This window comes from Hermetia illucens, chromosome 6 (genome assembly GCF_905115235.1).
Source record: "Hermetia illucens chromosome 6, iHerIll2.2.curated.20191125, whole genome shotgun sequence".
NCBI classification, from domain to species: Eukaryota; Metazoa; Arthropoda; class Insecta; order Diptera; family Stratiomyidae; genus Hermetia; species Hermetia illucens.
This window is the reverse complement of record NC_051854.1, coordinates 40,421,874-40,443,757: the sequence shown is the minus strand read 5'-3', so window position 1 is coordinate 40,443,757 and position 21,884 is coordinate 40,421,874. Positions and strand designations below refer to the sequence as shown.

The 21,884-nt window shown below is 46.3% G+C and overlaps 1 protein-coding gene across 25 annotated transcripts in view; it reads left to right on the top strand.

The window, feature by feature from the left end:
• The window catches only part of LOC119658719 (glutamate-gated chloride channel), a 211,076-nt gene that overhangs the window by 138,249 nt on the left and 50,943 nt on the right, over nt 1–21,884 (top strand). For 8 of the 25 annotated variants that reach the window (XR_005250276.1, XM_038066351.1, XM_038066353.1 and 5 more), the window contains 5 exons: nt 719–955; nt 1,020–1,154; nt 13,356–13,508; nt 13,572–13,736; nt 14,142–14,275. Coding sequence is in view for 22 of the 25 variants with exons in the window: in XM_038066351.1 (XP_037922279.1) it covers nt 719–955; nt 1,020–1,154; nt 13,356–13,508; nt 13,572–13,736; nt 14,142–14,275 (824 nt within the window). In the remaining 3 variants the exon portion in view is untranslated. The remainder of the gene's footprint in view (nt 1–718; nt 956–1,019; nt 1,155–13,355; nt 13,509–13,571; nt 13,737–14,141; nt 14,276–21,884) is intronic. The other 17 variants (XM_038066367.1, XM_038066364.1, XM_038066359.1 and 14 more) reach the window with 4 other exon arrangements.

Genomic DNA, 21,884 nt, shown 5'->3' with positions numbered 1-21,884 from the left:
ACACTACAAGATTAAATTATCCTATAGGAGGCAATGTGGTCAGCATTGCGTTCGCCGCAGTTTATTACTCTGATTTAACTCAGATACTCATTCACAGATGAGTCGACTGGCATCCCCCTGGAGCCACGCCTGATGGGAGATCTAGCAACTCCACACAAGCGGTCCGTCTGTCTGTCTGTTACACCCTTTCTTCCATTACGACGTCTGCAGTAAGCAACATCGTCCTAGGTTTAATTTAATTGAGGAGGTCTCCCAACGCACATGGCTATGTGGGGTATCATATGAAAGGTCTCAATTCGTACTTTTCGAAGCAGATATAAGTTTCAAGATTGGTTTCGAAGGGGAGGAGTGCGGGGGTCCGAAAGAGCCAATTATTTTAAGGACCCGTTCTCAGAAACTACCCCAGCAATGAGGCGTCTCGCTATCGAAGAGTTTGCTGTAGAAGAACGCGGTCTCCACACTCCTCGGGGATTGCACCGGCTATAAAATCCCAGCCATCTATTCATTTGGAAATGAGCTTCAAACCTGAGAAAAGTAGAGCTGGTTGCTTTGAAAATAATGACTTTATATACCCATGTACATCTAGCTCACTCCTTTATGGGGTATAGAGCATCCAGGAAGTCTCCTTTTTGTGTCAGTCAATCAATTTTAGCAAATAAATAATTTTTTTATATTTAGCTACATAAATATTTTTAATTATTTTGATAAATCTTTCCAGGTCGTCTGAAGTATCTTACTTTAACAGAAGCAAGTCGAGTATGGATGCCAGATTTGTTCTTCTCAAACGAAAAGGAAGGTCACTTTCACAATATAATCATGCCAAATGTATATATACGGATATTCCCCAAGGGCTCCGTACTTTATAGTATAAGAATTTCGCTTACGCTAGCTTGTCCTATGAATCTGAAGTTATATCCCTTGGACAGACAAGTTTGTTCACTTCGAATGGCCAGTTGTAAGTACCCAACTTAATCCTTGTTATTTTTGCTCAACTAGCTAACATGACATTAATATTTCAGATGGATGGACAACAGATGATCTAGTGTTTCAGTGGAAGGAGGGAGATCCTGTTCAAGTAGTTAAGAATTTACATCTACCTCGCTTTACCCTAGAAAAATTCTTAACGGATTATTGCAATAGCAAAACTAATACAGGTAACAGTCATATAGAAAAAAGCAAACCATATTATATTTATTTAGTAGAAATAAGTGGAAAAGGGCAATTTTAAGGCGCTACTTAGAAGTAACTTCTGCTGCCTTACCAGGAACCAACAGTAGTTCAGACCCCATGATGATTTCGACAAGTTTCCACTCTTCCTCTACTGTTCTGTGCCCTTAGTTCTAGGACAACCCACTCTTCGAATATTCTAGATGTAGACTCCATTGCATAACATAGCTCCCATACCACGCCCCGACAGGGCCCGTATGCCGACAAAATTCTTCAATCTCCCAGCTATATTTCCATATTTTTGACAAACAGCCAAGACGACCTTAGCCCTATTAATGAATTAAGTGAACATCAAGTTCGGTATCACCGTTAACAGAACCAATACCACCGAGGTATACCAATTTCCCGACACCTGCAATATTCTACCTATTAATGGAAGTGTTATGGCATCTGAGAGAACGAGGAGATGTCATCAGATAGCATTGCCCACAAACCTCTCCACGTGCCGGAGAGAGTGGTAGAATGCAACCTTTACGGACTTCGCTTTGGACTTTAAAATCCTTTCAGACTTTACGCCAATGCAGTGGGTGAAATTTTGCACCATCATATACATTTCATGTTGACACCGTCTAAAAAAACAATGAACGGCGTCTCGCGGTAATGGAGACGCAGATTTTGCGTTGGACTAGTGGCGTAACACGTCTTTATCACATCCGAAATGCAGATATCCGTGATCGATATGGAGTTGCACCGATCGTGAAAAAATTACGAGAAAGGCATCTTCGATGGTATGGTACAGTCACGTAATTCGCACTAACGAGAATTCACTTGCCAAGATTCGTCTGAACAGACAAAAAGGCCGGCCGAAACAACGGTGGCCTGATACGCAGGGTGGGAATTTGAAAGCCTCGCGGCTGCATCCAGATCAGGGATTTGATTGAAAAAAATGGCGTAACTGATCACGACGAGTCAACCCCAATTGTGACAGGGACAAGAGCTAAAGAAAAAGAGGACTGTCGACTACCTTATCGAAGTCGGTCGGCTATCTAAATTTCGGGCCTTGAATATAGAAAATGTTTGGCCCCACATTGGGCGCCATTTGTAATGATTAAATGGAATATCGATGATCAAAGTCCATCTTGAGTGGCCGGAGACGATCCGCCCCGCAAAACTCTTTTTATAAAGGGGTATCCTCCAACAGAATCGCCTGAGGATGTCAAAGAAGGATGGGAACCTCTTCCATTTCCATTTTGTAAGTCACTTTTCAATTCGTCTTAGATGAACTTGTAAGTTTTTAATGCAACCTGAGGATCGATGTGGATACTTAAAATGGCAGGATCATTTCCTAGATCCGTAGTATTGATGAGGTAGAATTTCTGCTCAAAGTCGCTGCCTTGAGGATCCCCAGCTTAGATGAACAATACTTTCTATTTATTTATTTATTATTTATTTATTTAATTAACGGACAACAAACAGAGAGAATTCCAATTAATTATTGTCCTCAGGAGGAGGAGGAGAAAGCAAAAAACTTATCCTACCTTTAAAACTACTCAAAGTAGGGAAGTTAAAAGGACCAAGCTGTTTTGCATTATAATTTCGGCAAAGCCTGGGAATCAGGGAATGAAAATAGACTTCGAGCTCCGCGAAGGGTACGTTGAAAATATCTGCGTTACGTGTGTTATAAGACGCAGGACGGCAGGTGATCTCATCAGCGGCGGGGCAGTCCATCAGACCCCAGGAAAGTTTAAAGAATGTACATAGATCCAGATAGGATCTACGCTGTTGTAGGAAGGGAAGGTTTAGAAAGCGGAGGCGGGAGGGGTAATCCACACGAGGGAAGCTTTTCTTAAAAAAGAGGGAACGGGTGAATTTACGTTGCACATTTTCAAGGGCAAGACAATCACAGTTACGGGAGGGTGACCAGATCACGGAACAATACTCGAGGGTATTCCTTACGAGGGAATTGAAGAGAGCTAAGGAGGGTTGGATGGAGTCAAAATCAGAGGAGGAGCGAAGAATAAAGCCTGATAATTTTGCTGCTCGATTGATGACATCGAGGCAATGGGTGTCAAAGCGGTGCTTATTGTTGAAAGTGACTCCGAGGTCTTGAGTGGAATTTAAGCAGGATAAGAAATGTCCTTCAAGCGAGTAGGAGAAAGAAGTGGGTGAGGATTTTAGGGAGTAGCACATAGAGTGACACTTTCTGACGTTTAGCGCTAAACCATTAGTCGAGCACCAACGAACCAGAGTGTCCAGGTTATTCTGAAGAGAAACACAGTCCATAGGCGACGATATAGCGGAAAACAGCTTAAGGTCGTCTGCATAGAGCAAACAGGGACAAGTAAGGAGGGGAGGAAGCTCGTTAATAAAAAATAAAAATAGCAAAGGACCCAGAATAGACCCCTGTGGGACGCCAGAAGAGGGGGAGAAGGAACGGGAAGTACAGCCGTCAAAAGAGACGCGGCAGAATCGGTTGGAAAGGTAAGAGGCAAGCCATAAAACAAGTGGTATGGGAACGTTTAGGGACGAGAGTTTGGATAAAACTATCTTGTGATTTACAGTGTCGAAGGCTTTCGCGAAGTCAGTGTAAATGGTATGCACTTCTTGCCGTGAATTTAGACATTTGGCGACAAAGTTGGTAAAGTCAAGCAGGTTGGAGGCAGTGGACCTACGTCTAACGAAGCCGTGTTGTTCTTTCACTATGTGTTGGCACTAGTGGGCGGACAACCAGTTGCTGACATATCTTTCCAGGATTTTGGAACAGGAGGAGAGGAGGGAAATGGGACGGTAATTCTCGGCAAGCGAACGATCGCCACTTTTGTGAATGGGGATAATGAGAGCCTCTTTCCACAAGCTATGAAAATGATTCTCTTCAAGGCTTTTGTTGAAAATAAGAGATAGGGGAAGGGAGATGGACTTAACAGTTTTGAGCAAAAAGAGGTTTGGAAGACCACCGTAGCCAGGTACGACCTTGGCATCAAGTTCGCCAATGAGGTATTCGACAAGGATAGGGGTAAGAAGGTGAATGGTAGGCGATGCGGGGCAGGCTACATCTACTATCGGGAGGGATTCGGAGGAAGGGGGAGGAACATAGACTGACGAAAAGTAGCGGCAGAGTAAATCACAAGATAGTTGGGAGGAGTTAGCTGAGAAGCCAGAGAATTTAATGGACGGAGGGTATAACTGGGCGGGGCAGCGAGAGTTGTGAATGTGGGACCAGAAAGGTTTCAGATTTCCGTGCTTTAGTGAATCTTCCACGCTGGACAAATATTCGTGTCTGGACTTACGTATTAAGGATTTGACCGAGGAACGAAGTGATTTGAAAAAAACTAAGTCAGCAACGTTTCTAGAAGACAGGAACTTCTTTCTCGCAGTCTGTTTTTGACGTAGTTTTTTGTGAATTTCAGTGGTGAACCAGACGGAGTAAGAGCGTAAGCACTTAGGAGAGGAGGGAACGTAACAAGGAAGAAGATCAGATAAAATGGTATAGAAAGTGTTGAGTGCTTGGTCACATGTAAATGGAGAGAGCAGGGGGACCCAGCTGATTGACGCCAGGGCTGAGTTCAGACCTTCGAAGTTCGCCTTACGAAAGTTGAACTTGGTAGGCTTGCGAGCGACAGGAGAGTGGAGTCGGGATATCTGAACATCGAACTCGAGAGCAGGATGATGCGCGTCAGGGGCAACGTAAGACGGAGCATGAAGGGATTGGGAAAGATAACGTACAGGAAGGTTAGAGAGGACAAGGTCAAGAGTGCGATCTAATTGGTTTCTAGAAAGGTTAAATTGGAGGACCCCACAGGTGTACACGAAAGTGGATAGAGGAAAGGAAGGGTGGGTCGAGTTATTAGGGAGAGAGGGAAGGCCAGGAGTAACGGGCCAGGAGAGCATAGGAAGATTAAAGTCACCACAGAGGATGAAAGAAGTGAGGGAAACAAAACGGTTAGGGCCTCTGATAATCTGTCGAAGAAATCCTCGTACAGAGAAGGCGGGCTTAGGCAGGGAAAATATATACACGATATGATAAAGGGACATACGTTTGGCGGAAGGACACTTATGGTAACAGAATCATAGGAGGAGGAAAAGATGATTTCGGCACGGAGAAGGGACTTAACAGCTATTAGAGCACCTCCGCCAGTTGTCTTGCCAAGCGCAACGCAGTCTCTGTCACAACGAAAGACAGAGTAACCTTCGAGGAGCTCAGAATCTAAAATCCTGTCATCCAGCCAGGTTTCAGAAATGCAGATGACATGATATTGGAATCCTCCTATCCTCCAGTGCACTACTTCTTTCAGAAACGATCCTACGAACTTGTTCGATTGCTTCAACTGGTGCTGAGGAATCACTATGTTTTCCACTAGCTGTGGTGAAATTTTTGAAAATAATAGTTTTTCCAAGATAGTCTGGACATAGGATGCGACCTGCGATTCCTGGAAGTTCCTTCAATATTTTTTCCGGTACTAAGCCATATCCTGGAGCTTCTTTGGATTCACTTATTTTTTAAAATTCGAGTAACTTGTTTGACTCTAAATGAGAAGCTTCCCTATAGCACAGGTATTTTTGGAGGTCTCTTCATCTTTCTTATAGCTTTCAATAGGGAAGCAAGTAAGTGATAAACCTCGTAAGTAGCTTGGTAACTCTCATTCCCGTTTATCCTTAAGGGCTTTATGGAGCAGTCGAATTGCTCTGGCTAATTGTTTTTTCAGGTCTGGATATCTGTGAGCCTGCCATTGCTTAGTTGAATTTCAACAAGGCTTTGTCTACTTCACCTCTGCTTATGTACATACTTAGGGAAATTCAGCTAGTTCGTTGACTTAGTTGTTAGTTTCCTATTTGCTACTTTGGGTCATAATGACGAACGAGTGGTCTAAAAACAGCTCATAGCACGGTTCTCTGGTTATCAGCTTCCACCTCACATTTCTGCTAACACTAAAGTCAATCAAGTCTGGCATTTTTCATCGTTCTGCTGGCCAATAAGTAGGCTGTCCAGTTGAGACGAGATAGTTGAACCAGAAAAAATGTCCAGAATTCCCATCGATGCCACAAGTATTACGCATTTATCATAACTATTGCAGCCTGGGGCACGACATTATCAGGTCCATCGTTCAAATTAGCTTTAAAAATTGACCTCATCCCGAGTACCGCTGCACAAGTCCTGATATTATCCTGCTATAATTTTCAATAATTTCCTCCGATCCATTTAATTGCGTTTTTGAAGTAAATTTGGTTCATCATCATTACCGCATTGAAACTGCTCTGTTTTTCCAATAATTCTACTTCTCCTCATCTGCGTCTTTTTCTTAAGCCTTGGTCCAAATCAGAAGCGAGGTCGGTTCGTCTTAATCGATTGCGTGGATAGAGTCTTGAGACTCTGTTTCACCAGGCCTTTTCTTAATAAGTGAGTTCTGGTCAGGGCCAATCATAGGGACCCTAGCGTCCAAGACGCCTCCCTCACAATTTTTCGGTAGTCTTTGCAATCCTGCAATCATATTCCTGATCTGGATAGAGTGATGAGACTCTGTTTCGCCCGGCCTTTTGGTCGTTTCTCATCAGCTTCGATGTTCAGACCGATGTTGATAAGTGAGTTCTGGTCAGGGCCAATCACAGGTCCCTAGCATCCAAGACGCCTCCCTCACAATTTTTCGGCTGTCGTTGTAATCTCATATTGTTCGTGGACGCCTTATTTCGGATGGGATCACGACGTGATATGCCACTGATCAAACGCAACATGTTTGTCTAAATTACGGTGCGGTATGATGCGTAGATCGTCAAAAAGCCAGTTGTTGAACGCCACTTCATCCAATTTCATAACCCAGTTCACCACTGACTAATAGAGTTCATCAAAGATATTTAAATCGTTCAGTTTTGGATAGGCCCCCGATAGTGATAGTGCCTATTTCATTGGGGTCGTTCCTCAAAAATTCAGGTTTAATCAGAATTAATCTCACACCAGGTTGCCTGACGTAATCATTCCACACTTGAACAAGTTTCTGCTTGTTGTGAAACCCTAGGAAAACATCATCTGCACAGAGTGTACACATATGTGGCGCTTATTTTTCCACATTGGAACTGTCGTACTTTCATGCCAGTCATATAGCATTCTAACCTCTTCAGTAAGCCCACTGAGTCTTGGGTCCCAGCTCTAGAGCGCAGCTCCGATGTCCTCAGGTTCTGTCATTTCCTCGATTTCCTTTGAATGTTTCCTCAACTTCTGGGCGCTAATAGGTGGAATTGCAGCACTTATGGCAGTAGAGGCTGAATAAATACCTCCGTTGAAATCTGCTGGATATATTTCCCCTATCTTTCCATCGCAGTTTGTCAATCAGTAAGCAGAGTACCGTTCTTGTAATTGACCCGACAGAAATGTGCGTTGGTGTTGACTTGGACAAGTCAATACAGATCCCTCTCGCCATTTTAAATGTCCAGCCTATCGTGAAATCCTTTGTAATGGACCGCTCGAATAAAAGCGATGGTTTATGATAGACAACCGTTTCTTCTAACAAACCTCCTCCAATATCTCGATTGATGAACCACTTACCAAACTGGGGGCACAAGGGTTGCTTAGGCTATAGTCGATTTGCGTGTTATTGTTCCCACCAAAAAATTGGGAAGATGAGACAATTGTTTAATAAACCTTGTATCGACACACAAAGTGAGTAGTACAAAGTGAGTACTCATAAAATCGGCTATACGCTCGCCACCCTCATTGAATGCTTTAAATCCTGTTCCCCCATGCATTTGCTTCCGTCTGCCTTTTCACACGCTTGACTATTTAAATCGACCGCAATGACGATATAATCATCGGCAGACACGTTACAGATTTTTGTGTCAAATACTTGCCAGAAACTATCTGTGGTGCGTATGCGGTGAAGAAATGAATCGTGCAATCAACTGATCTTCAGCCGGTCATGGAATCGTTCTATTTCTGTAATATTGAGTGCATAGGCTGCCAAAATAAAAAAGTGGACAGCCATTTTCATCGAATTTACGCTCTATGTGGCAGCTTTCGGTACAGCATCATCGAGTTTCTTGTAGTCCGCATATATCGGTGCACCTCTTCTGAAGAGCTCTTGTGAGTTCCTCCGTGTGCGTTCCTTCAAGTGAAGATACGCAATTAATTATAAAACAATCCCTTCAACCGATACAATTCGACGCGACCTGTTCTATTATAGAACTGGACTGACTCCGAGGAAAACAAACATTTTGCGAAAACAAACATTTTTATTCTAACCTATAAAAATACAATGCTAAATTAACCTAACTTATGTACTACCTTAACAGCCTAGCTTAATCTAAGGTACAAACTAACTTAAACTAACTTATCACTAAAGAATAAATTTGCAAATACATAAAATGTTATCTGGAGGAAAAGTCGAAAAAAACCTCCATTAGTTGAATTTTTTTATAAAAGCGGGCGGGCGGGGAAGGAACTAGGATATGGGTTGGGATGGGGGGCATGCGGGAGGGGTTTGGGAAAGGAAGCTAGGAGTGGCGCTAAGGATGGGTAGGTTTTATAAACTGGGATGAGGAGTAATTACCGTTGTAGAAGATTACTCTACCGCCGGGGTCGAAAAGAAGGTTACGGGCTTGGAGAGATATAAGGATTTGTGGAAACAGATGAGTTCGTAGAAGATTCTCTTCGACGATCTCGATCTGCATGGCCTGGGAGATGAGTGGATTTGGGTGGGATCTGGATTTTTCCAGGAATTTGAGGGCATGACGGGCTAGGACGGCGTCAATGCGGGGCGTTTGAGAGGAGTCGCAGAGGATCTGGTTTGAGATGCATTTGGAGCGGTCTTCGTTCTTGTAAATGTTGGTACAATGGCGGAGGATTCTGCGCTCTTTGAGGCGGATTCGTTCCATTTGGTGAGGGGAAGTGTCGGACCAGAAGATGAAGTCGAAAACGAGGAGGGGACGGATAAACTGTTTATAGCAAAACAGCTTGAATTTCTGAGGAGTTGGACTGGTGTATTTTAGGATTGGGCAGAGGGATTTGAAGGCACCTGTTGCACGGTTCAGTGCCTTCGTGATATGTGGGACGTGGGATAGGCGGGAGTTAATTGTCACCCCAAGGTAGGTGACTTCCTTGACGGTTGGGATGGTGTCGTTGTGGATCTTCAGGGATAGGGTTGAAATGTCGTTCCTCATTTTCGGCGTCATCTTAGCGGTACCATGGAATACGATGGTTTCGCATTTTTGTGGGTTCAGGGACAGTTTCCAGCGGGTGAAGTACCGGTAGAGCTCGTCCAAATAGGAATTCAGGCGGGCTTCACCAGCAGGGATGTTTCTGGTGGAGGTGTAGAGGATGAGATCATCCGCGTATTGAAGGATTCGGATTGGATTTGGGTGTGGAGTTGGTTTGGGAAGGTCTGCGGTAAACAGGGAAAATAGGGTAGCGGAGAGGACTGACCCCTGAGGGATGCCAGCCGGGCTAGAATATGGGGAGGAGAGGTGTTCACGGAGTTGGACTTGGGATTTCCGCCCATCAAGAAAGCTAAGAATTAGCTTACAGAGGTGCGGATGGAACTGGAGGACTTCAGAAAGCTTGTATGCGAGTCCGTATTGCCATACGGAGTCGAAAGCCTTCTTTATGTCGAGGAGACAGGCTATGGTCGGAGCGTTCCGGTTGAGACCGAGGAGGACGTCCGATTTGAGCACGAGCAGCGCATGCTCGACCGAATGTTTGGGACGGTTTGCGAATTGGAATTGTGGGATAGAATGATTGGAGTCACAGTGCTCGTCGATAGAGACTTTGATGATCCGCTCGAAAATCTTGGCGGATGAAGAGGATTGAGATAGGCCAGTAGCTATCTGGACTTAGTGGATTTTGGTTTTTCTTGGGGATAGGAACAATTCGAGCACTCTTCCAATCTGTTGGGAAGTGGGCGTTGATAAGGCAGTGGTTGATGATGGAGGACATAATGGGGGCGATGCTTGGGGCGCATTTCTTAAGGACGATGGAGGGGATTTTGTCAAGCCCGACTGATTTCTTGTTTTTGGAGGCGGCGATGGCCGCCTTGACCGAGTCTGGACTGATAAAGTGGATGGGGAGGATATTCTCTCGCTGACTTGGGTCGGCGAGAGCATGGTTGAAGGGGTTTTGTGTGGGTTGGGGAATGAGGTAGGAAGGGTTGGTTAGGAGTTGGGAGATCTTTCCGTTTACCTCGTTATCAAAACTTGGTTCACGGAAGTGGAGGGTGCAGTGGTGGGCTTGCAGGAAGTGGTCGGCGAGGACTTTCACTTTTTCTGTGGGTGGGATGTTTTGGGGAAGGATTGCGTTTTGTTGGACTGATTTGCCCAAACGCGGGCAGGTTTTTCTGAGTTCCCTGTATGTGCCAGGGTTTAGCTCAGTGTTGAAGAGGCGGTTGTGGAGATATTGGGTATATAGGGTGAGGATTCGTTTGCGAATGGACTTGTCCAATTCGCGGATTTCGGTGAGGAGGTGAGAGGATTGCGGAGAGTATCTATTTCTAAATAATCTCCGCCTGAGGGTCTTTTTATATTGGATGTCGGATAGGATATCGTCGGGAAGGGTGATTAGGTTGCGGTAATTTAAGGGACGTGAAGGGATCAGTTCATCGCATACTTGCCGAACTGCTTCGGTGTATTGACGGACTGTCAGGTCTATGGATTCGTTAGGAACTGTACAGTTGGATGGGAGTAGGAGAGGTTGAAGCTTGGACTTGAGGGCAAGGTTGATGTGTTTCCAGTTTGCACGCTGGAAGTCGGGAACTGAGGGTGGGGTGGACCGAATGACTCTGTCCGGGAGTTTTATGCTGAGGATTACGGCATCGTGATCGCTGATGTCGGGGACCGTTTCGAGGAAGGGGAAGGTATTCGGGTTGGGAATGACAGTCAGGTTACTGCTGATCAGGAAGTGGTCTAGGTAGGAATCGTAGTGTGGCTTGTTGAAGGTCGGGAGTGCCGGACTGAAATGGGCTAGGTTGATGTTTGGATTTGAGGTTGTGAGGAACAAGTGGAGCTGATCCCCGTTGTGGTTCGACCGTGCGTCCTGCGGTCAGTCCGGAAGAGGTTGAAGTTGGGAAAGGAAGGATTGTATCTATAGTTCAACCTAGTTTCACATAGGAGAATTATATCGGGTTTGTGCTCGCCAAGGAACAGCTCGAACTCATGTCTGCGGGCACGGCCGATGATTGGGTTGATGTTCAACTCAATTATCTTATCGTCCATTAATGGATGCCAAGATACCGACCGTTGAGTTGAACATTTGCAAGAATTCTTGCGATTTCCTGGCGAACTCGAGGAAGTCTGAATTGGAGATGGTGGTGGGTTGGACTACGTGGCTGGGAGTCCGGGGAGAGGTTCCGCTTCGTGCGGCGTCGGCGAAGGACACGGACAGACGGGTGAAGGCTGGGTTCGTGATAGGACGACCAGCAGGGCGGGAGGGAGGGGCACGTTTTTGTGCGTTCCTCCTTGCCACCACCTGGATGAACCGTGGGCACTTGCGGTAGTTGGCGGGGTGGTCGTTGCCCCCGCAGTTGACGCACTTCGGTGCCTCCTCAACAGTTTTGGCGCATTCGCCGGGGCCGTGAAGTTGGTCACACTTGACACACCTGTAGGTGAGGTGGCAGTTGGTTGCCGCGTGCCCGATACGCTGGCAGTTCTTGCACTGCAGCACTTGTTTATTTTGTATTTGTTCGAATCGAACTACCATGTGCTGTACGGCTTTCACCTCGCGCAGCTGCTCCTCGTTGAAGGTTGCATCAAAGGTGACCAACCACAAGTCGAGGCTCACATTATTAGTCTTTGCCCAGGTGGTGGCAAAGGGTTTCGCGCTCAGGGTGCTTGATACTCCCTGAGCTTTCAATTCATCGACGATCTCCTGAGGGGAGAACGTCGAATCGAGGCCTCGTAGGATGAGGCTGGTCGTCTTATCCGATGGGAGGGTGTACGTGAAGAACTTATTGTTGTTCTCCACGAGCACTTTCTTGGCGGTAGCGTAATCCTCAGGTGTTTTTGTGAGGATCTGGTGTGAACTACCTAATTTCTTTATCAGGTAGTTATTGGGGAGGGCACGGGATATATTTGATTTCACATTTTGGAAGGTAGCCGCGTCTTCGACTACTACTAATGGAGGAATCTTTCGACTTACCTGCTTTTTTCCGGGGGCTGCAGTGGCTGGCCTTGGTTGTTGTTGTTGTTGCGGCTTTGGAGTTGGCGGTTTCGGAACGACGGCGGGCTGCCGCTTCTTCGCTCCGCCGAGGGTCGGGAACGCTGCCGGGCTTGACCCGGATGGTAGGGCGAGTGGTGCCGGTGATGTTTCCTCGGTGGTGGTGTCCATCACCTCGGAAGGCGTTGTTGGCGCGGCAGGCGCTGTTGGCGTGGCAGGCGCCGGAGGGGCGCCGGAAGTCCCGAAGCTCCGGGTGATGGTGGCTTCCAGCGACTTGATGACGGTCGCCAGATGCCGGTTCTCTGCGCGGGCTTCTTTGAGCTGCTTCAGTAGCAGCTTGTTCTGCTTGCGCAGAGCAACAAACTCGCGGATCTCGCCGACGGATACGGAACTTCGTATCGTCCCGCTTGAGCTCGACTGCGAGTCATTGGAGAGCGTAACTTCCGACGCGGTCTCCATTCCGTCGTCGGAGTTTAGTGGCTGGTTCTCACTTGTCGGGCTGTCCGTAGCCTTGCGCCTCTTCTTCCGGGTCACCTTGGTGAACCCATCAGTTTCCGGCGCACTCATTCGTGTGTCCTATCACTTATTATAACAACCGAGATTTTTCACTAGAATTGTCCGTTAAAAATTTTCACGCTTCAACTGTTTTCGAAAATTACAACACTGAAACAGTCGCACACGCTTGTCGCGGGTTTAGTTCCACTGACAGCTTTCCAACACTGACGATACGACCGTCTCGGTCGAGCGATGGAAGTGAACTGAGACTGACTCCGAGGGCGGATCTGCGCTCCTTTTATACCCTGCGGAACATTTCAGAAAGGCATGCGAACACTTTGCTAGAAAACTACTTTACGCCTTTTACAAAATCTCCTTACTAGCATTAGAGCCATATGTTAACAATTATTCTAACTAAATATTCGTCCTACTGTTATACAATTTTGGTGTCCTTTCTAATTGTCCTAACTACGATTTAAATTGACGTCGCAGATATTTTTCTCAAAGTGATTTTCATCACAATATCTTGAAGCGATCAACTAAAATGTTTTTCTACTTCTTTCAGGTGAATACAGTTGTCTTAAAGTCGACCTACTCTTCAAGCGCGAGTTTTCATACTACTTAATCCAAATCTACATCCCATGTTGTATGCTTGTCATCGTATCATGGGTGTCCTTTTGGTTAGACCAAGGAGCAGTTCCTGCACGTGTATCACTAGGTATCTGTCCAAACTACTAATTTTATATACAAGGTAACTTTTTTATATATCTATCTTTTCTAGGAGTAACAACACTTCTTACAATGGCTACACAAACCTCGGGAATCAACGCTTCGCTCCCACCAGTGTCCTATACTAAGGCCATTGACGTTTGGACCGGGGTGTGTCTAACGTTTGTGTTTGGAGCTCTGCTGGAGTTTGCCCTCGTCAATTATGCATCACGTTCAGGTTTGCTGCATATAAATCAATGAAACTTATTCGCTTCTTAACATTAAGTTGTTTTAATTTTTTTCTCTACTTTATTTCTATATATCGTATGGTTCTCGAATTTCGCCACATACAATGTTACTGTCACTCTACTTATGACTCGACTATTTCGACTATTTCTTCCCGAATATATTGAATATCATAATCACGCCTGATTGCATTCTATATGTACTGATACATCTTCCTATCGATCAATATTACTTTATTTTGCTGGAAATGACTGGTTTGTTTGCTTGATATATCTTCAAATTTGATTTTGCTATATTCTTTCACGATCGATCTGTACTTTCTTTTGCATGATTATCCTTCGATGTGTTTATTTTGAATCAAATAAATTCTTGGAAAATTTCTCTTTGCCTCATACGGATCGGGCCGCAGACATGCATCGGGAGAATATGAAGAAGAAACGTCGAGAGTTGGAGCAAGCTAGCTTGGATGCTGCATCTGACTTATTGGACACCGACAGCAATGCCACAATTCCGATGGTAAATTCCCACATGGTATATAGAACATGTATTGTCGATTGTTATATTTATTAAGTCTTATTCAAGCAAAAATTATACCATATTAGTATGGAGCTTTTCCCAACGAAAAAGTCGGTACCGTCATGAAAATAATGACCTATCGAGTTCGCTTTTATACACCTCAAAGTACATGAAAAACATAAATTACTTCAACACGTTTAAGAGTAGTGATCCACTTGGAAAAGCAATGCCGTTCCTCTATATCTATTAAGTTCATTCATTCCCACTTCATTAGATTATTAGATATTATTAACTTTGGGATAGTCAAAAAGGGTCAAAGGGTAGTATAGGTCCCAGGCGAAACGTGGATTGGTACCCAGGATGGAGCATAAAACCTGAGAAATGCCTGCTGAACCAACACCAACAGCTCTACTACCAAACCCTATCTCCACCTCCACTGGTGACCACTGGGAGCTCTTTCTTAACGAAAAGCTGCAGACAGAGAATGATGAAGGCGAGTCTCCCGCGCCTAAAAACGGGACAAATTGCACCAACTGGTCCTCCAGGTTGGGGGTTGGGTAGGGCTGACAACCTTCCACGGAAAACAAATTGTTACGAAGCCACAACAGGAGCCTCGGACTGGACGGATTATACAACGACGAACCGGGCAACGACAACGGAATAACGATTTGCGCATTTTCTCATGGAACGTCCGCTCCCTGCACAAAGACGAAACTGATAAGTAGCTAGCCGATACCCTGTCCCAATATAGGGCTGATGTAAGAGCGTTACAGGACATGCGTTGGACAGGGACCGGTTTCCTGGAGAAGAGCCACTACACCATATATTATAGTGGCCATCCAGTAAACCATGTGCTCGGAGTAGGTTTCTTAATCAGCCAAAAAATGAAACCTGCTGTTATCGGCTTTGAAAACATAAGCGAACGGCTATGCACTCTGCGCTTGAGAGGCAAGTTTAGAAATATAAGCCTCATTAACGTTCACGCCCCTACAGAGGAGACTGCAGAGTCGGAGAAGGATACCTTCTACGAGGCAGTAGAACGAACCCTCGAAGCCTGTCCCAGATATGATATCAAAATCATACTTGGGGATTTTAACAGCCAAGTGGGGAAGGAGCCCGTATTCAGACGATACGTTGGCTCCCACAGCTTACAGGAAAATACAAATGATAATGGACTGCGGATTATTCAATTAGCAGTGTCATATGAAATGGTTACTGGAAGTATCTGGTTTGCGCGGAAAGCGGTCCACAAACATACGTGGGCCTCTCCAAACGGGACCACTTTCAACCAAATTGACACAATGAAACCTTATACACCTCGATGTTCATCCTGCCGAGACAGAGAGGGAAATCTGATTTCCGTCAGAATGGGCATATTTTTTTTTTTTTTTGGGAGTAGGGTATGTGAATGCGTTTACGCACAGAGTGTTGGACTCCCGCAACAGCACGGTGGCGGACTACCAACTAAACACCTCCCTGTCATCAGAGAACTAGCCTGGAACCATTTGACACATTACTTCGGGCTAGCCCTCCCGCTCTCCCGGCTTTGGGAGCCTTCAAGTCAGGGAACTCCTTTCACCAACGGGACGGGAGGGGAGGAAGGGAGTTGTTAGTTCAGAGAACCCCTTACCGTCCGATCCCTCTGCCGGTCGAGTTCAATCTTCTTCGTAGTAAGAAGAGCCCGAACATAATGCGCAATACGATTCCAGCTGCCAGCGCTCTTCAGCATCTCTCGCACAATGTTATCTAGAGAGAGCTCCCCTGTGTCTGAATAAAGCTGCTGGCGGAGGCCGTCCCACCTCTCGCAAGAGAAAAAGGTGTGTTCAGCGTCATCCGCCACTCTATTGCAGAACACACAATCAGGAGATCGCGCCTTCCCAACCCTGTGCAGGTAAGACTGAAAACCTCCATACCCACTTAGAAGTTGGGTAAGGAAGTAATCAATCTCACCGTGCGTTCTGTTCAACCACGGGTCTAATTTGTCGATGAGCCACGCAATCCACTTGCCCCTTGGCTCATTTTGCCAAGAAAGTTGCCACTCGTTAAGGGTACGTTGACGTTCTTCACGGGCAACCACTTCCCTTAAATTTTCGCTCTTACGACGGTAGATAGCTTTGCGCTCCTTGGCAAGGAGGGCAACGGGGATCACTCCCGCAATCACCATCACAGCCGGTTCGGAGACGGTGCGATAAGCAGACGCCACTCGCAAAGCTCCCCGCCTCTGCACTTGAGCGAGGCGTTTACGATGCACCTCCTTGTCAAGGGCATCAGCCCATACCTCCGCACCATAGAGAAGGACGGACTGCGTTGCTCCCATGAGGAGACGTCTCCTAGTTAATATAGGGCCGCCGACATTCGCCATTAGCCAACTCAAGGCCGCGACTCCTACTGCAGCCCTGTCCGCGGCTGCTTTGATTTGCTCGAAGAAGCTCATCTTCGAGTCGAGCATTAAACCAAGGTATTTAATCGCTGGTTTTGACTCTATAGTCAACTCGCCGATCGATATGGGACGCAAGATCGGGATTCTCCTTCTGGTCAGGATGACTACTTCGGTTTTTTCCAGCGCAAGGTTGAAACCATGAGCAGTCATCCATCCGCTTACCCGTCGCATCAATATGCCAAGTCTGCTTTGCGCCTGTTCAACAGTGCGTCCGGCAACAAGTGCCGCAACGTCGTCTGCATAACCGACCAGGCGCGACTCTTCGGGCATATCGAGTCTCAGCAGACTATCGTAGGAAACGTTCCAGAGGTCCGGCCCTAGGATGGATCCCTGCGCTACTCCCGACGTGATTTCCATCCTCCTCTGGCCCTCTAGCGTCTCATAGAACAGGGAGCGGTCTTTCAGATAATCCCTCAATATCCGCAAGAGATAGCTTGGCACGTGAAAGGAGTTCTCTAGTGTGCCTAGCATATCTGTCCATCTTACGGAATTGAAGGCATTTCTGACATCAAGCGTTATGAGGAGCACACTATCCGTCGAGATCGGCGGCTGTGTGCTCCGGCTCGATTAAACGCATCTACGACCTCCATAACAGCATCCACTGTAGATTTCCCTGTTCTAAACCCGAACTGCCTTGCGGATAAGTCCCCGGCAGCACGGATCGCTTCAGCGAGTCTACCCCTGATGAGCTTCTCGAGCACTTTTCCGGCCGTGTCAAGCATACACAGCGGTCGGTATGCAGACGGGAGCTCCGGGTCTCCTTTACCCTTACTGATCAACGCGAGTCTGGCCACTTTCCAGCGACAAGGAAAAATGCCCTCCTTCAAGCACGCGTTGAACGCTTCGAGCAGCAATTCTGGCCGTTGGCGGAACACCAGTTTGTAAACTTCCGTCGGGATGCCATCAGGACCTGGCGCCTTTCTGTTTTTCATAGTGAGAACCGCTTCTTCGAGTTCTCCCATTGTGAAAAGGGGGCAATCCACGACGCTTTCCGCGCTGTTTACATCAACCCGTACAGGGTGTCTGGGGAACAATGCCCGCACAATGCGGTCCATCTGGTCGGTGCTCAATATGCAGGGCTTCCGCAGAGCCCCGATTTTCCGAGTGACAAGCTTATAGCCAAGTCCCCACGGGTCATCATTCACCTCATTAACAAGCTTTTGCCAGCTTTGCTTTTATTTATAGCGCTGCGGAGTCTCCTTTTTGCTGATCTATATTGTGCCTTTATGGCACATGCCTCCTCGTTGGCGGACAAACGTTGTGTCAAACGGCGGACACTCCTTCCGTAGGTCGGCAATTTCCGCCGTCCACCAGAACATAGAAGGATTGTCGCGCCTGGGGCCTCTCCGGGGCATGGAAGCCTCACACCCGTCCACCGATGGTGCCAAAAATTCCGACGCAAAAGTGATGTCGGGAATGCTTCCTTCACAACCTGGGCGCCGAAACGTTGGCGTGGATCCGATGTTTAAAATTACGAGCCCGGTTCTCGCCGCCATTTCCAGAATCCGTTTCCCTCTGGAATCTGATTGAGGCATGCCCCATTCAAGAGCCCTGGCATTAAAATCACCGCCAACCAGGATTCGTCCCTCCGTGCTCGAAACGGCGTCCTCCAGAGCATCAAGCCGGCGCCGAAAGTCCGGAATCGACTCATTCGGCGTCAGGTAAACGCTAAAAAACGTTATCCCTAAACACCGGATCCAGACAAATCCGTCCCCCCGGCCTTCGGCAAGAACACGAAGTCGAACGTCGTCCCGAACCCAGATGGCAGCGGTGCCCGATAAGTCGAGATACCATGAGGACGGGTCCTTGTTTCGGTATTGCTCGCTAATCAGCACTAGATCAGCATTTACTTCCGCAGCGAACTGTGCTAGCAACTGGTGAGCGGTTGCACTCCGGTGCATGTTGGAGCGATGGGTTGAGTACTTTGATGAGCTACTGAACAACCAGAACATCGGCGAGTTGGAAGTCCCGCCAACTGAAGACGACGGACAAATACTGCCACCACCAAGTTTAGGAGAAACAGTCCGTGCAATTCATCGGCTAAAAAATCATAAGTCGCCAGGAGCCGATGGAATTACAGCCGAATTGGTTAAATATGGAGGCGACCAGTTACACCAAGTGGTTCATCAACTTGTGCTCCAGGTATGGGACAGCGAATCAATGCCTGACGATTGGCAACGAGGCATAATCTATCTCATACATAAAAAGGGAGATATCACACAGTGCAGCAATTATAGAGGTATCACGTTGCTGAGTACCATCTATAAAATATTCTCCACTATCTTGCTAGGCCGGATAGCCCCATACGCCCCGAACATCATTGGCCCATACCAAAGAGGCTTCACTCCAGGCAAATCAGCAATAGATCAGATTTTCTCTCTGCGGCAGGCGATGGAAAAACTGTTGGAATATGGACAACAGTTGCACCATCTGTTCATCGACTTTAAAGCCGCTTATGATAGCATACCCAGGGTAAAACTGTACACGGCCATGAGAGAATTCGGTATCCCGACGAAATTAATAAGACTGACTAGGCTGACCCTGACCAATGTGCGAGGCCAGATAAAAGCAGCAGGATCACTCTCAAGACCATTCGACATCAACAACGGTCTACGACAAGGGGATGCGCTATCATGCGTCCTCTTTAACCTGGCCCTGGAGAAAGTGATCCGTGATGCTGAGGTGAATGCAAGAGGTACGATCCTCTTCAAGTCCATCCAACTACTGGCCTATGCTGACGATATCGACATTATGGGAAGAACCACCCGAGACGTACAAACTGCCTTCATCCAGATCGAACAGGCGGCGCGAGATCTTGGGCTGCACATCAATGAAGGCAGGACAAAATATTTAGTGGCAACGTCAGCACCGAAGACCAACCAACCAACAACATCACAAGGCACCGGTCAAACAGGATAAGGATAGGAGAATACAACTTTGAGACCGTTGACAATTTCTCCTATCTAGGGGTCGAAAATCACAACCGATAACAGCTACGATGATGAAATCCGCGCACGGTTGTTGTCAGCCAACAGAGTCTATTTCAGCTTACAAAAACTGTTCCGCTCGAAACGTCTCACCATAGTGTCAGAGTTCTTACTGTACAACACTATGATCTTGCGAGTCCTCATGTATTTCTCGGAAACTTGGGTTCTTAGCAAGAAAAATTGCGAACTCGTGGCCGCGTTGGAGAGAAGAATCCTCCGAAGAATTTTTGGCCCCCTACATGAAGATGGACAATTCCGTAGCCTACATAACGACGAAATCTATGAGCGATACCATGACCGTCCGGTTGTGGATAAAATCCGGCTCAATAGGTTGTGGTGGGTGGGTCACTTAATCCGTATGGATGAGGATGATCCCACCCGGAAAGTCTATAAGGGCAATATCTATGGTAGAAAAAGAAGACGAGGCAGACCCTGCCTAAAATGGAGCGATAACGTAGGCCAGGACGCCAGACAGTTATTAGGGATATCGAATTGGTGGACCTCGGCGCAAAACCGGGATGTCTGGAGTTCCTTGTTAAAGCAGGCCTAGACCGGATACCGGTTGTTGCGCCGTTGATGATGATGATGATGATAAAAGACAATGAACGCAGAGCCAAATGGCGAAACCGATCACGACCAGCCGAACCTGCTTGTGAACGGGACAAAGGGTGAAGAAAAAGAAGAAGATCGCACAAAAAATATTTTCAGTGTTAACCTACCTACTTTACACTATAAAACTGAGGAGTGACTATATGTATATCCGTGTTTGCTTCATACTTGATCTCCTTTTTTCCATGGCCAAGTTTATCCATCGGTTTGGAAGGAACAGATTTTCTGAGGTTGGTTCTGATTACTGTTCGACATAAGACAGTGCTTTTTCCGAAGCATCGAAAATTTCTTGATATGTGTTCATCATCATTAATTGCATTAGCCCCGGAAATTTGTCGAATATTTCAGTACTAAATTCCCCAACATCATCAGCTGAAACTTACCATACAACATCTTGTTTTGTGACGTTTTTCAATATTTTAATGTTTGCAAAGGAGCTCTTTTCTCCTCTGTTTCACTGGCAAAACATGTGACGGTGATGATACTATCACTATACTACTCGAAGTTCATAACTTTTGACCGATATAAACTTGACTTACCCAGGATATATCATTTTTGAATGTAATCTACAGCAGAAAAACATATAAGATCTTCATTTTCTGTATATTCTACGAGATGTTCGAGTAAGAAATGATTTTTTTTTTAATGTTTTCCCAGCCACTTTGATCCCATTGATCCAATCCAAGAATGGGGAGGGGGAGCCCTGGAGAGAGAGACTTTCTACCACCTTCTGGTCTATGGACTCCTCTTTTTGGACTAACATCCAAAGTTTAAAAAAATCAGATGACAACAGTTTCGTCCAGGGCAGAGGCAGCTCATCAGACGCTGCCGCTGCCCCAAGGGTAGCTTAGCCAAAGTGATCCATCCAGTATTATGCTGGTTGCATTCGAAGGACGATAATTTCAATCACACAAAGATCTTCTCCAGGGGCTGACGGTGCATTATCCCTTAATAACATTTCTTTGATTAGTAGACCGTTTCTTTTCACAAACCTGATCATGGACGCCATAAACTCTTCCTAAAATCTTACGGTCTTCAAGAAAGTTCGGTGCTTCAGTTTTAATACATAGCTTTTGCTGATTTTGAATGTACAAGATGGTTTCATTTACACACAGTTCGTAGTGTATACATTTTGAATATACCTGATATTCAATGCGCATTCCGACATTTTCTCCCTTAAGGAACAGTAATTTGACGCGAAAGAGGCAGTTTCCACCTCTTATAACCTTATTAATAATAGAAGGTTTTTCCCCATACTTTCCAGTATCATCATCAAAGGCGCAACTACCGGTATCCGCTCTAGGCCTGCCTTAATAAGGAACTCCAGACATCCCGGTTCAGCGCCGAGGTCCACCAATTCGATATCCCTAAAAGCTGTCTGGTGTCCTAACCTACGCCATCGCTCTTCTTCCTCTTAGGCAGGGTCTGCCTCATCTTTTTTTTCTACCATAGATATTGCCCTTATAGACTTTCCGGGCTGGATCATTCTCATCCATACGGATTAAGTGACCCGCCCACCGTAACCTATTGAGCCGGATTTTATCCACAACCTGACGGTCATGGGATCGCTCAAAGATTTCGTCATTGT